At 38.2% G+C, this 18,120-nt stretch overlaps 1 protein-coding gene across 1 annotated transcript in view; it reads left to right on the top strand.

The window, feature by feature from the left end:
* Positions 1-256: 256 nt before the first annotated feature.
* The window catches only part of TPRG1 (tumor protein p63 regulated 1), a gene marked incomplete at both ends in the record, with an annotated part of 109,927 nt that continues 92,063 nt past the window's right edge, over positions 257-18,120 (top strand). The window contains 2 exons of the mRNA XM_081069312.1: positions 257-478; positions 12,937-13,028. Coding sequence (XP_080925438.1) covers positions 257-478; positions 12,937-13,028 — 314 coding nt within the window. The remainder of the gene's footprint in view (positions 479-12,936; positions 13,029-18,120) is intronic.

Genomic DNA, 18,120 nt, shown 5'->3' with positions numbered 1-18,120 from the left:
TCCCATAGGATTAAACATGAAAAATAGAACTACTTCCAACTTCCTTTTCTGTCTGGAGAAAAGCCCTGCAGGATTGTGGAGTCCATGTTATCGAATTGCATCCATCAGTGCCCTGTTTAGTTAATGTGTGGGAGATTTGCCAGTTTCAGGAACATCATTTGCTCATGTAGCCTATTTTTCCAGAGCCAGGACATGTGTGACTTTTTTTTTTTTTCTATCAACAAGATTTTTTCTTCCCTTGTTTTAGGCTAAAGAAATGTCAATGATTGGGAGTTTCGAAGGATTTCAGCCTGTGTCTCTGAAGCAAGAGGGAGATGACCAACCCTTGGAAACTGATCAGCTGTCCATAGAAGTAGGGGACTCAGACAAGGACTCAGCACCAAGGCAGATTTCAAGGCAGCCAAGTGTGACCAAGTCGACACTCTACCCCAACCCTTATCACCAGCCTTATATCTCACGAAAGTACTTCGTTACACGGGTAAATCATTGGCGCTTTTAAATGCTACGTAAGACTTCTTGAAAAATTCTTAATATGTCTCTATACAACTCCTGTTTTAACAAGTGCTTTTATATTTGTTATTTCACATAATAGTCACAGTAACTGTGAAGCAGATATCCTTACCCCCATTTTACAGGTGAAAGATCTGACTTTCAGAGAATTTAAGAGTTTCATTTTGATCACCAGATAGTACCAAAGAGAAGCAGGTCCTCTAGTCTCCATGGATCATTGGCTCCTCAGGCCTGTGTTCATGTGAAACCTGACCTCAATGAATTCATGTTCCATGGAGAGAGAACCAGAGTGGGTAGAATATAAAGCTGTGAGCCCCGAATGGATATATGCTGTATGTTTGGAAAAGACATGGGTGATAGAGTAGAAACGCTTGTTGAGAATGGGTTGAACCTCAGCGATCTACATCGAGATGCTGGAATTACAGTGTAGAAGCAAGAACTTTTAAATCCTAAGCCTATAGCTGCAGCCTGGAGCTGAGCTCTTCCCTGTGTGGTGGATCTGGGCAAGTCAACCAACGGTGGGTAAAAAGGACCGGGTCTGTGTATCTAGGTAAAAAAACAAAAAATGGTATTTTAAATGTCTAGCATTTGAATCAAGTGCTTCACTGGTTTCTAGTGCCTTTGTACTCCCTGTCTTGCACTTTCTTTCCTCCTCAAAGATCTTCTTTTCCAATCTTTCCACATTCTTGTCAACACAGTAGTGGCTAGCTCATAGGCTGCAATCAATTGGGGTCAAAATCAGGGATTGTGCACGGTGACAACAGAGATCATCTCATTTTTTAAGTGTACATGGGACCTCTTGTTGAAAAAAAAATTTCAACTCAATTTTATTAATAAATGGTAGTTCAGACTTTGTGACTATTTATAAAGCTTTAGCTAATGAACCCTGATTTGGTAGCTTTTAAAATATATTTTCAGTTAAGATAAAGTTTTAACTAAAGCAACTCATTGTGTTTGTTGGGGGTGTGTAAGTGCTTGTTTGATGATAACATGTACTCACATCACCTATATTCAGTGACTCTCACATGCAAAGTGTGTTAGCAGGTGACATACTATGTGTGTGTGTGTGTGTGTGTGAGTGTTTTGGCATATATAGAGCATATGGTTTATTTTCTAAAGCATGTGAACTTTATTGAATATGCAAAGTTAAGTTGTAAGATATAGCTGTGAAGAAAACTAAAGCATCCCCTAAAGGTTTCTTTTTGTTTGTTTTGGTTTTTGTTTGTTTATTTGTTTTTTTTGTATCTTTGATGTTAATGATGTATCAGTCTGGGTTTAATGAGAGAATGACAACCATGAGTGTTATAGAATAAGGGATTTATTGTTGGAAGTTGATGCAATTATGACAGCTGGCTGAGAGGTCTATGGAAAGCTATTTCTCTATATTTGATTATGGGTCTGAAGTTGCTATAGGTCAACCAACTGGCATTTGTGAAGTGGGAATAGGTAATAGGTTACAGGGAAAAAGTGGAACCTGCCTATCTCCCTCCAAGTCTAAACTTGAAGATATGAATCACTTTCAGGAAAAGCTGGTACCTTTCTCCAGTGAGCTGCACATTTTCCCAGCCAAGGGGAATAAGAATCTGAGGGAGGAAGTCTGACTGGAACAAAAAGGAGCTATAGGTTCAGATGTGCTCCATTCCATCAAATGGACCAGGATGTCAGCAGCTGTGAATATAAGATGTCCCAGTACCCAGTGGCCTGCACGGATCTTCAGCATGAAAAATAACTGATGCTTCACTTTGGATTTTTAAATTGTATACAAATTTCTCTTATGGCCAACCCTAATTTGAAAACAGGAAAGACAATTCTAGGAAGGATAGTTTCAGCTTAGCTAAACTGATATAGTCTAAAGACACCACAGAGGTTTTATTTATTTGTTTATTTCCATGATGCTTTTCTTTGTGTGGCTCTTTTTAGTTTATGAACTAAAGTACCCTGGAGTAACATTGTGAGGTAGGCAGGGGAGGACTTATCATTGTTGCTTTAGGGGTAAATCTATTGAAGTTTCAGAGGAGTGAAGTGACCTGTCAAAATCACGTGCTATTAGTGGAAGAGCTGTAGCTAGACTCTGTATCTTCCATCTGTTAAGTGTAGTGTTCTTCGTATCATAATGTACAATCAAGTTGAGGATTCCTATAAGGGTTTTCAACGAATGACTCGGTTCCATGTTAAGAACGTCTTCTCCATCAGTTGTGTAGAAACAACCCTAAGTTCTCAAGACATTGAGAAGGAAAACCTTCTTCTAACCTTATTAATGAGTCTAAAACACATGTAAGGGCACTTTAAGAGCTGTCAGGGCTATCCCAAGACACTCAGCATTTCCTTTCCTTCAGACCAAGAGACATAATATGAAGGGTTCTTTTTAGCATTCAAGTATAATGAATACACTTTAATATGTGTGAGGATAATGAAAATACAACTGTTGGCTCTACTGAAACTTGTAGTGATAAGTTTGTTTTGTTTTTTTAATAAAGGAATGACCCAGTTTTACAATCTTGTAAATTACAAATCTGCTGATATTGTAGGAATTGAGAAAATGGGAGAAATGTATGTGTGTGTGTCTGTGTGTATGTACATATACATTTACTCATCTACAAAGTATGGATAAAATATCAATTTTATATGGAGGTTTAAATAAGCTAACTTTGAAGAGTTCTTAGTATAACTTATGCCACATCTATTCACATTTCATAAGTGGTATCTCATTGCTAGTATAAATGACTCTTCCTCTTTTTTGTGGATTTCACATTCACATTTTTATAATTGGTCATAGGCAATTAAGTCGACCATGACCTCATCATGAATTCTAGGGTGAGCTATAAATAGACTGTAGATGTATAGACTCTGTACGAGATTGCAGGTCAAGATGGTGGAGTAAGTAAACACTGTACTAGCCTCCTCTCATGACCGCATCAAAATTACAACTAAACTACAGAACTATCATCACTGAGAATTGCCTGAAGTCTGGCTGAACAGAAGTCCTGTGGCTAAGGACATACAGAAGAATCCACTTTAAGACTAGTAGGCAGGGCATAGACATGGAACAGGCTGTTCCCACATCTGTATGTGACAGTTAAAAATCAGTAGGGATATGTCAGCTGCAGAGGCCCCCTCCTCCTGAGGAGCAAGGGGTCCCAGCCTCACACCAGGCTCCCCAGCCTAGGGTTCCAGTGCCAGGAAGAGAAATCCCCACAACTTCTGGCTGTGAAAACCAGCAGAGATTGCGGCTGAATGAGACACAGGGTGGCTGGAATCCCAGGAGTTCCTCTTAAAGGGCCTGCATACAGACTTGCTCACTGACAAACTTACTCCCTCTGAGCTCCAGTGCTGGGGCAGCAGTTCAAAATGTGCCAGGGACGTAAGGTGAGGAACTGAATTATCTGGCTCAGGGTGAGGGCTGGAGGGGCAGCTTTTTTTCCAGAAACAAGTGCTAGAAGGCATTGTTCCTATGTTGAATCCTCCTCCCTTCAAGAAAGCAGACTTAGGCTAGCACCATATCTGAGTTTCCATCAACGTGAATGACACTATTTGCCCTGCCCTGGGGATTCCCTGAGACCCTACCCTATCTAACTTGTGGGTGCACTCAAGCCACTTCCAGTGGCTTATCCAAACCTGTCTTGGCTCATGCTTTGGACTTTTCTAAAATCTCTGAAAGATTCACAAACCCCACCAAAAGAAGCATCTTTTCTCAGAGTGCCCCATACCTCTTGTTAAGCAGCATCTGGCCTTAGTTCACAGCTTAGCCTCCAAGCACAGCGCAGGTGGCAGCCCTCTGAAAATTGCTTTGTGACTCATTCTAGGTGTCCCCAGGCAGGGCACAGGTGGAGCCTGAAGTTGTCCTGAGGCAGGGCTCTTCCCAAAAGGCCCTGGGAGCAGGCATATCCAGTAGCTGGCTTCACACCCAGCCATAGCACCACCTAGCTGCCTCCATGGATGACATACCTAAAGTGCAAACTGGACAGGCACCAGAGATGTGCTAAAGTGAATCCTTCTCTGTAGTGTCAGCTCCTGCACAACAGCTCCTCCGCTGTAGTCACTGCCAGTCCTCACAACCACTCAACCCGAGGGTCAATCTCTTTTATTGATGTACAAATAGCAACCAAGCTCAACTACAACAGAAGGGTAACACAACCCACACAAGGGTCACACCTGGAGCACCCAGCTCAGGTGAACTGGGAGATTGAGCCACTGGGCCTAACAGGACACATACTACATAAGCTCACTCTACTAAGACTGGCAGATATAGCAACTATACCGAATACATAGGAACAAACAGAGGGAGGCAACCAAAATGGAGAGACAAAGAAGCATCCCACATAAAAGAACAGAACAAACAAAGCTCCAGAAAAAGAAGTAAGCAAAATGGAGATGAGCAATCTACTAGATGCAGAATTCAAAACACTGGTTATAAGGATGCTCAATGATCTCAGTGAGAACTTTAGCCTAGATAGTAAACATAAAAATGGAGATAGAAAACATAAAAAAGAACCATTCAGAAATGAATACAATAACTAAAATAAAGAATACATTAGAGGAAATCAATAGTAGATTAGATGAAGCAGAAGATTTAATCTGAATTTGGAAGACAAGGTAGCAGAAAAAAACCAATTAAAACAGCAAAAAGAAAAAAAAAGAATCATAAAAAAATAAAAATAGGAGAGTTTAAGGGGTCTCTGGGACAAAATCAAGCATGCCAACATTTGCACCATAGGGGTACCAGAAGGAGAAGAGAGAAAGCAAGGAACTGGAAACCTATTTGAAGAAATAATGGTAAACCTGGTAAAGGAAAATAGACAGACAGCCCAGGAAGTGCAGAGAGCGCCAAACAAGATGAACCCAAAGAGGCCAACACCAACACACATCATAATTAAAATGCCAAAGGTTAAAGACAAAGAGAAAATCTTAAAAACAGCAAGAGAAAAGCAGTTAGTTACCTACAAGAGAGCTCCCATGAGACTGTCAGCTGATTTTTCAACAGAAACTTTGCAGGCTAGAAAGGACTGGCACAAAATATTCGAAGTGATGAAAAGCAAAGACCTACAACCAAGATTACTCTACCCAAAGCTATCATTTAGACTCAAAGGACAGATAAAGAGCTTCCCAGACAAGAAAAAGCTAAAGGAGTTCATCACCACCAAACCAGTATTACAAGGAATGTTAGAGGGACTTCTTTAAGATGGGAAAAATAAAAAAAGGATCAAAATTATGAATTCATATCTGTCAAGAATTATTTTAATTGTAAATGGGTTAAATGCTCCAATCAAAAGACATAGGAGGGCTGAATGGATAAGAAAACAAAGCCCCTTACAAAGCTGCCTACCAGAGAATCACTTCAGATTGAAAGGCACACACAGATGGAAAGTAAAGTGATGAGAAAAAGGTATTTCATGAAAATGGAAACAAACAAACAAACAAATCTGGGGTAGCGATACTTATACTCAGCAAAATAGAATTTAAAACAAAGGCTATATATAACAAGAGACAAAAAAGGACCCAGTAATCCCACTTCTGAGTACCGGTATTTATCCAAAGAAATCCCCAAAACACCACTTTGACAAGACGTGTGTCTAAATGTTTATTGCAGCATTATTTACAATAGCCACGATATAGAGGCAACCTGGGTGTCCATCAAGGTATGAAGGGATGAAGAAGAGGTGGAGCATATATACAATGGAACACTATTCAACCATAAAGTAGAATTAAATCTTGCCATCTGCAACAACATGGATGGACCTATAGGGCTTTGGGCTGAGTTGAGTAAGTCAGACAGAGAAAGACAAATGCCATGTGATTTTTCTTATATGTGGAATCTAAAGAACAAGATAAAGGAACAAACAACACAGAAACAGACTCTAAGATACAGAGAACATTTTGAGGGCTGCCAGATGGGAGGGCGGTTGTGGGGATAGTGAAAAAGGGGAAGGGATTAAGAAGTACAAATTTGTAGTTATAAAATAGTTATGGGAATGTAAAGTATAACATAAGGAATATAGTCATTGATATTGTAATAACTATGTATAGTGTCAGATGGGAACTAGATTTATCAGGGTGATCACCTTGTAAGTTATATACATGTCTAATCATTGTATTGTATAACTGAAACTAATGTAATATTGTATGTCAACTGTAATTGAAAAATAGGAAAAAATTATATAAAAAAATCTTTAGCAATAAAAAGATTTGAGTGAAGGAAGCTAATTCATTTTCTCAAAGGATAAGTAAATAAGACCAAGACTCTGAATGATTCAGATCTATGAAAGATTCATCACAAAGTATCACTTCTTAGGGCTGAAATAAAATCTACAGATGACCTGGTCCAGTGTTTCTCAGTCTTTATCATGCAAACAGGTCGCCTGGAGATCTTCTTGTTAAAATGCTGATTCTGGTTCAGTAAGCTGGGGTGAGACCTTAGAGTCCGCATTTTACAAACTCTGACAATACTGATGCTCTCTCTTCAGAGACTGCACTTTGAACACCAAAAAGCTAGTCAATACTCTTGTTTTCAGAGCTAAGGTCTCGAGAGGGTTTGTTGCTTGTCCAGTGCCTTACCAGTCAGTGAGAACTGGCTTGCCCAATAAGTGGCAAAGCTGGGGTTAGAACCAAAGTTTCCCAATTCCCATTTCATACTTCTATTATCCCATGCAGCAATGAAAAAGGAATCAACTTATTACCGTGTAAGAATTTAAAGCATATATGTTGCAAATTCAAAAGAATTGTAAGTAATTGAGTGGAGGAATTCCTTGATCAAGCATTTTATTTTATAAAAAAGTATACAACTATTTCATAGGAGGTCGTTTATTGAAAAACAGTGGAAAATGTGGATAAACACAATAAAAGTCACCATAATACCCTTACTTAAAATTACCCAAAATATATTGAATGTGCTCTTATGCATTTTGGTCATATCCTTCGTACCCGTTTTCCTTATATGTTCAATTTGTACAAAAATAGGATTATATGCAAAATATTATTTCCTATGTCAATAAATATACTTATATAACTTTGCATTTAACAACTCCATAATATTCCACTATGGAGATGTGCTAACTACAATTAATTTAACCTTTGCTGGGTATTTAGGTTGCTTTCTGTTCACAGCTTTTAACCAGAAAAGGAAAGTTATTTCTTGGCTTGCTGTGGCATAGTGGCACTCAGTGTCTCTGATACCAGGAGTAGATACCCAATGCTACAACAAGAAGAAGGATCAATTATATAAATTTTAAGCTAGTTCTGCAAAGATGTGACTGATATGGAAGTATAAATTAATTAGGGACAAACAATAGGCATTTTTAACATCATAACCTCGTGCATTAGATCACATCTCTGAGTATACCAGATTATAAAAGAAGTCAATGTGGTCCCTTAATCCCCTTCTGTTTTTTATGAGTCACTCTGAGATATTGTTTCCTTTTCTCAGGCTTCCAGTTTATATTTTATTTACTGAATCTGTGCCCTTCTGATATAGCTTAGCAACATTTTTGCTCAGAGATAACTAATCCAACCCCTAAAACACAAAGGAGATGTGACTTGTCCAAGATCAACCAGCAATTTAGGGGCCATGCCAAGACTAGACTCCTTTCACTTTCCACCACCCCTTCATTGCAGCTGACCTTGGACAATGTATGAGAAGTCACAGTAATGAATGTCTGAACCAGTTTCTGTCTGTCTGCTTGGATAACCTTTTCTTCCTGTTTTAGTTTATCTGCTATTATATCTTAGCCATATCTAAAATAGGCCTAATGCCTTCTCTGAACAAAAGTACCCCTCAAGGCTAATAACACAAGGTATATTATGATAATCACTCTATTGTGGAGACTATACTCAAAAGCAACTTCTTATGAAAGAAACAATACTTGATCCATATGGGGAAAGATATTTTTAAACTCCCTGTATGACTATATTTGTAGATACCTTATCAGAAAGTTGAAAGTGATTAGGGATGGGGAATTATCTCTACATTTATACTGGAGAATGTAAATTACATACAAACTAATGGGACTAAAACTATTTGATCTTTTAATATTTAATTAATGGTTCCCCATGGCCTTTTTATAGCCCATGTTCTATTGTAAGCAATGAGACTTTAATAAGCAGTTTTGGGACTTCCCATTGTGTAGCAAGATGTCATTACTTTCATGACACTAATTTGGCTTTCATACTCTGTCCCTTTCCCCCTTCTTTTACTGTAGGTTTCCCTGTGTCTTGCTCTTATGTTGGGAACAACTAAATATATTAGTTGTATTGTTATTGTCTGCATGAACTTCTTTCTGGTCTACAAATTATATACCTCACTGGGCAAAAGTTTTCTCAAATCCTTTCCTTACGCTAAAATACCTTTAAGATTATAATAAAGATGATGTTTCTTTCTGAGGGCAGAAATTTAACAATAATGAAATAAGACGCATTTCCTTCATTTTCAGGGAAAGACAAATTTACTTGGATTTTACAAATCAGATACAATTTAGAGCCGTTTTCTTATGTTACATATTTACCCCCCCGCCCATATGGGCGTGATGACAACCACAAGATAGATCCTATTATGTCTGAATCTGTAGGAGCATTCCTGCCTATACTTCTCCTCCTCTCACAATCTAGTTAAGGAGTCCAGTACATAGGAAAACTTAGCAGCCGACATGAGTATTGTTTGTGTGACAAATGGCCCCAGACTGGTCTAGTTCAAGGAAATGCAAAGAAAGATATGTGTCTTTGAAATTCTCTCAGTGGTTTCGTTTTGACTGAAGATATTCAGTGGTAGACTATTAGAGAAGATATTTCCCAATATGCCATATAGTGACTTAAAAATAAGGATTCCCTTGAATGATTTTTTTCTTAAAATTTAGAATGAGAAATATCTGTATACTGTCTTTCTAAGCTTCTATCAGCGCATGAGGAGTACATATTATGTCATTATTATTTCCTATTGGGCTATAAGGAGTCTCAGAACTAATTGCTCCATTACAGTATCGATTTGATCCCCAAATCCTTGTATAACTATTTCCATTCTATTTATATCATCAATAAGAATGGTAATAAAGTCTTTCATTATTCAGTGTTACCAAATGTTTTTGGCATCTCCCAACAGCTCTGTTACAGTTCATACTACCTTATCCATCTAACAAATGAGTAAACTGATGTAGAGAAAGACAAAATGACTTAGCATGGGTCTCGCTGCAAGCAGAAAGGTTGAGATTTATATCTTGTCCTTGACACAAGTCAAAGTGTTGACACATTTTATTTCACTTTTGACACTAAATGGTTGAAGTTAATTTATTATAGTAGTAATGACAACAAATGAAGGAAAGTGAAATACTTCATTGGAGTACAATGCATACCTGTTCCACAAGGGCATGGCCAGTGTTTCCATTGAAGAAATAACATCTCAGACAGTGAGGACATTCTCAGAACTCCAGAGACTATCAAACCATTCAGTAAAGCACACACTTATTTTACCATTTAAATTTTGAAAAGGTGTACAGTAAAACATTACCTCCATCCATCAAGTTCCTTCCCTGTCCTTAGGGAGCAATTGGTAACAATTTCTATTATCCTTTTACCATTACTTTAGGCATATACAGACCAACACAAATATTTATTCTTATCTATTCTCCTCCATTTTTACACAAAAGGTGGCGTGTTTATTTCTCTTCTGAACATTTTTTTTCACTTAGTAGTAGGTTGGCGCAAAAGTAATTGAGGTTTAAAAGGTTAAAAATAATTGCAAAAAACACAATTACTTTTGCACCAATCTAATATATGTTGAAATATCTCCATCTTAATATAAATGTCTTAATTTTTAAATATATTCATTAATTTCATTGTATAGATGTGTTCCATGATATATCTAACTAGTCCTTTATTGATGTTTTGGTTGTTTCCAAATTTTTGCTATCGACAAACAAGGCTGTACAGAACACTTTATACATGTGTCATTTTTCATATATGCAATAATGTCTGTAATATAACTTCACAGAGGTGGAATATGAGAATCAAAGCATAGATCATTTTAATAGATTTTGCCAATTGCTTTCCATAGCAAACACAAGTAAGGTTTTGAACAATTCTACATTATTATATTCATCTTCAAATATTTTTGGCAAAGTTCCTGGAATAAAGCATTCAACAAAAAGCTTATTTTAAGATTATTTCATTATTCTCCAATTTCATTTATGACTTTTTTTCTCCTGATAAGTATTTGTTTTCCCATCAACTTATCTTAACTGTGGCAGAAATTATGTGAATACAGGGAGACAGGAAAAATACCCAGGATGTGCCATCAGAGAATGTATTAATTTTCAGAGAACAAGACCAGTGGGCCTGGTACAATCAAGCTAGATCATGGGGAGCTGGGGTTGGGTGACAGGAGAATTGCCACAAGATCATAGGAAATTTCCCTCCTAGAATAGTCCAGTTCTGCCAGTAGGGTCAGTGGAAACCAGTGATATTAGCACAATCCCCCCTGACAGTGGGAGTCCAAGGCATATTTAATTAATGTCCCAGAGCTTACTGATTTCATAACAGGTAGGTTTCAGCAGCATGAGATGCCATATTAGCTTTCTGGCAATGCTTCAACCAGCAGCCGCGAATGACAAGAGTCAGAAATCATTCTTTCCACTGCTAATCATCCAATTCAATAAGAAACTTGTTTAATGATAAAATCAGAACCTCTTGGTGTAAGGGCTATGATCATATGTTCTTAAAGATTTCCACGAGGTTCTGATCTTTAGTTGGGTTTAGAAAGCTTTGGTTTAGTCTATTCAGTTATTTTCTAGACAAGGAAATGGAGGCCACAGAATCCCAAATAATTGGCTATATGTCACAGAATTCATTCACGACATATCTGGAATATGAACCGAAGTCACTCAACTCTGTTTGGGATTCGATCTGTCCCTTTCTTGGCTAACTTGGGCTATGTGCAGTAAATTAGAGGGAAGGGGAAAGCTGCACAGATGAAGCTCTACAGCAGCACTGCCACTACTGCAAGCAGCCCCATTCTGTTCCTGTTTTGCACATATGGATTCCTATAGTATAGTTTTCTTGACTGATGAACTCTGTGGCTAAAATGTTTCAAAGCCTTTTATCATAGATAGAGAAAACAAGCAAACTACTAGCACCCCATCTCTGAGAGGAAATTGAATGGCTCTTAGCCAAGCTAGTGTCTCTGTTTCTTCTTCTGAGAGAAGGGTCTACGGCTGGGAGGATTAGGATATAGAGACAATGAGGTATTTACCATTAAAGGCCTGTTATATACAGAATATATGAGAATTTGCAAGTTGTGTGTTAGTAGCCCAGGTTTGGGGATGTGGCCAGAACTGCACTGTAGGCCTGGAAATGGAAGGTTTAGGTTTCCTGCCTCTGCCACTTCTTAGCTCAGTGAACTTGACAAGTAACTGGTCCCTGCACTGGTCTCTGTTTCTACACCTATAAAATAAAATGGCTAAATAAGCCCTAAACTGTACTTGTCCTCAACCTTGAATGCACATTGGAGTCATGTGGGATGCTTTAAAAAATTGTGATGTACTGATATGGGGGTCCCAACCACTGAGTATCTGATATAATTGACCTGGTGTACAACCTGGGCTTTGGGATTTGTTAAACGCTTCCTTGGTGACTGTGATGTACAGCCGAGGTTGAGAAAAACTGTCTAGAGAACAATGGTTCTCATAGTAGAGTCCCACACCCACAACATCACCTGGGAACGTGTCAGAAATGCAAATTCTCAAGCCTACTCCAGACCTACTGGTTCAGAAACTCTGGGAACAGTACCCAGGTATCTGTGTTTTAAAACACACTTCAGGTAATTCTGATGTGCACTAAAGGTGAGGGTCACTAAATTGGGGGGTCTATAAACTTCATATCAGAACAGGGATTAATCAATTTTTACATTAGAGGTAGGCCCATAAGTAGAAACACCTGCTTGGAGAAGAGTGAATAAAGCGAGGTAAGGAGACTAAAAAGTTAATTTCCCAGAGACAGCAACAATTAGGGTCAGAGTATTAGAAGAAATTCTTTCTTTTGTGTTTTACTGCCATGTGCTATTTGAAGAGAGAAAGGTTTGATTTTAAAAATATGTATATTGCTAAATTCTTTGAACTTCCCGATAAACATGTTCATTCAGAAAAACTGGTCCTCTGAAAATGGCTGTCTTCATTTCTATCAGAAAGTGTGACTAAGATTATGGAAGACAGGATATGGATCACTATTGCCCCTCCCAGGGGAAGCAGCTTAGTAAATACCAGAGTTCCAGGCTAAGCTGTCTGGCAGGTTGTACCTAGAACAAATAAGCAAATGCAAGAACTGTAAGAACCATCTTTCCTGCTCAGCTTTCTGGAATAGCTGCATGAATATAATAACTAATCACAAGCACAAAGAGAACTCAGTCTTCTCTAAACTGTTTTTTTTTTTCCTCCCCTCCCCACCACTTAGCCAGGGGCCATTCAGACTGCCATGGAAGACTTGAAAGCCCACATAGCCAAGACTTCTGAGGAGAAAATCCAAGGCTTCTGGCTGTTGACAGAGTGAGTAGCTATGGTTCAGTAAGGGCAATGGAAATCTAATATTTTCCTTGATACCCACTATCACAGAATGGAAGATGGACCTGTGGAAGAATTTCTTCTGGTTGCTATGGAAGGTAATTGATTGACATATCCAGTTAGCGATAAACTTTCTTGGTTCTCCATGGAGGAGGGTATGACCAGGTATGACTCCTACAACTGTGTTCCAGGCTAGTCACTTCACTCAGCTATCACTATTACTACCTAGGTCGGATCCTCGTCATTGCTTTCCAAGACTATGACATCAGTCCTCTGAACTTAACTCTCTGGTTTCAATCTCTGTCTCTTACAAGGATTCTCCTTCCAATGGCATTAGGCTGTAAACCATCCCAGTCTGGTACAGTGGAAAGAAAGATTAGGAAAGAGGAACAATGTGTACAGTTTGAATTTTATCTTGTATACAATAACATGAGCAGCAGAACCAGGGAAATCATGCAGGATGGAGAAGACAGGCCACCTGCTCGGACTTAGGATAGAAACGAAAGCTAACACTTAAGTCCATATCGCTTTACTAACTGCTCCACTCACAGCCAAGCCTGACTGAGCTATAAGGACTCCCATTGCAAATAAATCCCTGAAGATGGTTGCTCTTCTGTCCTGCCCTGAAACTCTAGAGTCTGTTTGACCGTTTCTTCATCCACTAGGAAAATATTAGGAACACATGGTCTTTACAATAATAAGTAAAATATTCACATATTAAGGAAAAGAGGCACTTCTTTTCTGCTGTAGAATCTATAATATTAAGTACAGAATGAAATAAGAACTCCATTTCAGATGATTAATTGGTTCAGTGAGTTTTCTGGCTTAACAACTTGATCACCAAATTTTCCAGCAGGAAAGCTCAGTAATTCCTATACCTTGAGTGAAGAAGAATTTAACCTTTTACCCATGGACAGAGCATCTTATTTGACTAAGTTTCAGGAGGGCAACACTTGAATGTTTAACCATCCAGGCCAGCAGAACACATTTCTCAATCAATGAACACAGAACCAGATCACCTGTGAGTTTATAGCTGACTGACCACCATATTATATTCTTGTTTCAAATGGGTTCCAAGAATTGAATGAAAATAAACTTTGAAAACCAACCTGACAATTTCTGAACATTTGTTTCTTCATCCATAAATTGGAGGTAATGATATGTACCTAAAGAATTGTTATACAGACTAAACAAGATAATGTGGTAAAATTCTGAGCAAAATACCCTGCACAAAATGGGTTTTCAATAGATGTCACTATCCCTCTTCTGTTCACTAGTGCTATTGATAAAAGGCCTTTTCTTTTGGAATCCTCTGCCTTTACTTCTATTCTAACTCTTTCTCTATCGTCTCTGTATCATTTCATTCACCACGAATGAAAAGTCTGTAATTTGGGATTTTCATTTATTTACTTTCACCAACCCACATTTTGTTCTCCACTTCCCACCTCCCATCCACAGAGAAAAAATTGACTTGTGCAAATGAAAAGTCCCCTTGATTAGGAAAGATGTCTGCTTAAATTCTGAAGGTCAAGTTAGAGGTAAACACTTACCGATTTTGTTTCTACAATGCATCTCATTTACAAGAAAGAATGCACAAATGTGGTCCTTCAAAATCGAGTGGTGGCTGTTTTTGAATTCTCAAGTAATAGAAGCAGTAGTTCTTTAATCGTGCATATTTTAATTGTGTGGGTTTATTTGTATAGAAACTTGATATTTTATTGTTTGTTTGAATGTTTTTTTCATTGATTACAAAGTCTTATAGATATCAATTGTCCAAAGATGAATCAAAAGGTCTGATCTTTTGAGGCTTAGTTATCATCAGTCTCTGTGCTTGATTTGACATCAACTAGGATGATTGGTAAAACCAGCAGTTTTCAAATAAATACAAATAACTGTGCCCCAAAGACTCAAGTTTTACACCCAGCTCTGAACCTAATACAGTGATTCCTCCAAAATAAGACTGCATCTTATATTAATTTTTGCTCCAAAAGACGCATTAAAGCTTATGTTCAGGGGATGTCATCCTGAAAAATCATGCTAGGGCTTATTTTCTGGTTAGGTCTTATTTTCAGGGAAATGCAGCAGGAAACTCCAAGAGGTTGTAAGAACTATCTGACAACTATTTTTCTATTTCTCTTTTGTTTTGTTGTACCCATGTATATTAAAGAGAAAAATAAGGGATATGGCCTGTCTACGTGGAATTTCAAGCTATCATATTTGCTTGTTTGTTGTCAGACTTTCTTCTTTTGCACTTGGAACTCATTTCTTCTCTTTGAATGGTAGTTCTTTTTCGTCTTTCTCTCTGCCGAAATAATTTTGCTTCTCTCTACCCTCCTTCAAAAGCTACTTTCAAGAAAAAAATCTGATTCCAGTCATTTCTACCATAGTAAGAATTTTCAGTTTTTTTCTTTTTCTTTTTTTTTTGCCTGTTAAGCCTTATAGCTGGTTCAGACTGCCTTCTTTCAATGAAAAAGCTGCGAGTTGCCAAGATGGTTCAAGCATCTGAACTAAATGAATAGGCTCCCAGCCACTGTGACTCTTCAAGCAGAAGATGAGAGGCTGTTTGTCAAAGGAGGGACTTGTATACTTGTAGAAGTTTCAAATGAACTTTCCCACTTAAGTCTTTCATTTGTTTGTTTGTGCATTAATGCAGGGAAAGGCAGAAACAACAACAGCAAAAAACAATCCCCAATTAACCTCAAAACAAAACCCTGAACTAAACAAAAATAAACACAGTCCCAGAAAGGTAAGAGACTGGGCTACTCTTGTCCCCTTTCCTCTTTTGTCTCACAATATGTGGGCTATAAAACGGTAAGCAACAAAGGAACAAGACAGACAAATAAAGAAACAAAAACTCACAGACACAACAGCAGTTTAGTGGTTATCAGAGGTGTAGGGGGGAGGAGGTCAATATATGGTGATGGAAGGAGAACTGACTCTGTGTGGTGGACACACAATGTCATGTATAAATGATGTATTACAGAATTGTACACTTGAAACTTATGTAACTTTACTGTCCATTGTCACCCCAATATATTTTAATGAAAAAAAAAATGAGACCCAACCATTCAGTCCTTATGAATTCCAAAGCTGTAATAATACTAACTTCTCCCACCCCATCAACCACACAAGACTCTTTTCAAGTGTAACCTTTTGTGTGTGTGTGTGATAAAAATGACTAGGCTTCATACACATCAGTTTTCAGCTCCTTTTATGGAGATAAGAAACCCCTAGCTGCTTATCCAACAGCTTAAAGAATGTCGCCTTTCAAACAAATATTCCTCTTTCAGAATGATGAGAGTAAAAACCTTTTAAATATATATAGCACCTTACAAAATATCTTCATGTCCACAAACTTGCTTTATTTTCACTAAAACCTTGCTGGTTTTATGATTCCCATTTTATAAATGAGAAATGGAGACTAGGGGAGATGAAATGGCCACATGAAGACCACACAAGTGATAGAGCAAGGAAGATGGGCTGCACCCCTACTTTAGTTGGGTTTTGATTCTTTCCCAAAGGGTGTAAGGATAGGTGTGGAATGAATAATGAGCCCAGCTCAATCTTTAGTCATGGCTGGTCAGACTCCTAGAAGCAGTTTGCTATCAGAGGACAAGGTGAGAACTAAGAACAGAAGAAACTTGGAAAGTGCTGAAAGGCCTTGTGTATCGTGTTGAAGAACATAGATTCTATCCCATAGGCGATTGGGAAGCACTGATGGGTGAGCAAGTGTGACTATATATTTTATGAAGATCATTAAAGGTCCACAATCCCTTATCCAAACCCTGGGGACCAGATGTAAGTCAGACTGATAATTTTTCAGATTTTAGAAAGGAAAAACAATGAATATACTGTTCATTTTATGCCCCAAGTGGAAGTCTGGGACAGCCCCCCCTAATCAAACACATTAATATTTTTTTTTCAGGGAAACGCGATATTAAAAATAGACTAAATGGCTTCGTGCTAGTTCCAAAAGTGAGTTTGTACCACAGCTGCTATTTTTTAGAGTTTTGTTGAATTTGGAATTGTGGATGAGGGTTTGTGACCTGTACGTGTTTGAAATATAAAGGATCAATGAATGGGTGGGGGGACTGGGTGGTAAATTAGATCCTTGTGTGCTATCAGCCAGGGTCTGATCCAGCTAGGTGCTGCAGCTGGTTCTCAGTGACTCATAAGAGGTGAATGGTACAATTTCAGGAATTCTAATAGGCAGTTGTTAATTATTAAAATTAAGTTATGTAATGTTTCACAACAAGTAAATTATTTAATACAAAGGCAATATGCTCAAAACTCCTCATTTTGTGATTAGTTTACTTCATTTTGCTGTCACATGTGCTCTAGGGGTTATCTATGATGATGGTATTTGTGTGGTGGGAACACTGTATGATGGTGTGCTGCTGCACGTCTCTTCCCAACTGCATACTCAGTGATGTTATGTTGGTAGCTTGGAATTAACTCTGGTGGCACTGATTACACTATGGAAATCGGCAAACACTGGAGATCCGAGCTTGATTTATTGTTTTGTTTCTTGTCTCAACTTAAGAAAGCAAAGGAGAGTATGTTAACAAGGCAGATTAAATGTGCAAGTGTGTCATATCTGTGGCTGTGAATTGTAATAGCAGAAACAATATTGAAGAAATATTCTTCTAGCATTCAAAAACTGTTCATTCAATTCAGGAAAAAAATCACCTTTTTCACTTACGAATAGATGAAGACTCAACAAGAGCCTGAGGAAAGGTTAATGCCAGGCAGAGATGGCAAGGTGGCAGAGGGTCTGTGGCCTCGGCCCTTGGCTGGGTAGAGGCCGTTGGCTGTTCTGACATCTACACTGCTGACCCCCCACCCCCAACCCCGCCCCAGCTGGAGGTTGCGAAACACCTCTTCCTGCTATCTCTGTCTAGCACTCTACTGCAAAAGCATACAGTGGTGCACACTTTAAAGGAGACATGCATAAAGGAATTCTGTTGTTTATCATAGAGCACATACTAAATGGTACATTTAGAACTGAGAGGCAATAATAAATTGATAATTGACATAGGTGGGATTTGTGAATCTTTGAGTTTAATTGTCTATGAGG

Source organism: Rhinolophus hipposideros (assembly GCF_964194185.1).
Source record: "Rhinolophus hipposideros genome assembly, chromosome: 2".
Classification (NCBI taxonomy): Eukaryota; Metazoa; Chordata; class Mammalia; order Chiroptera; family Rhinolophidae; genus Rhinolophus; species Rhinolophus hipposideros.
Note: the sequence above shows the minus strand (reverse complement) of the source record. Positions and strands in the feature narration are given on the sequence as shown.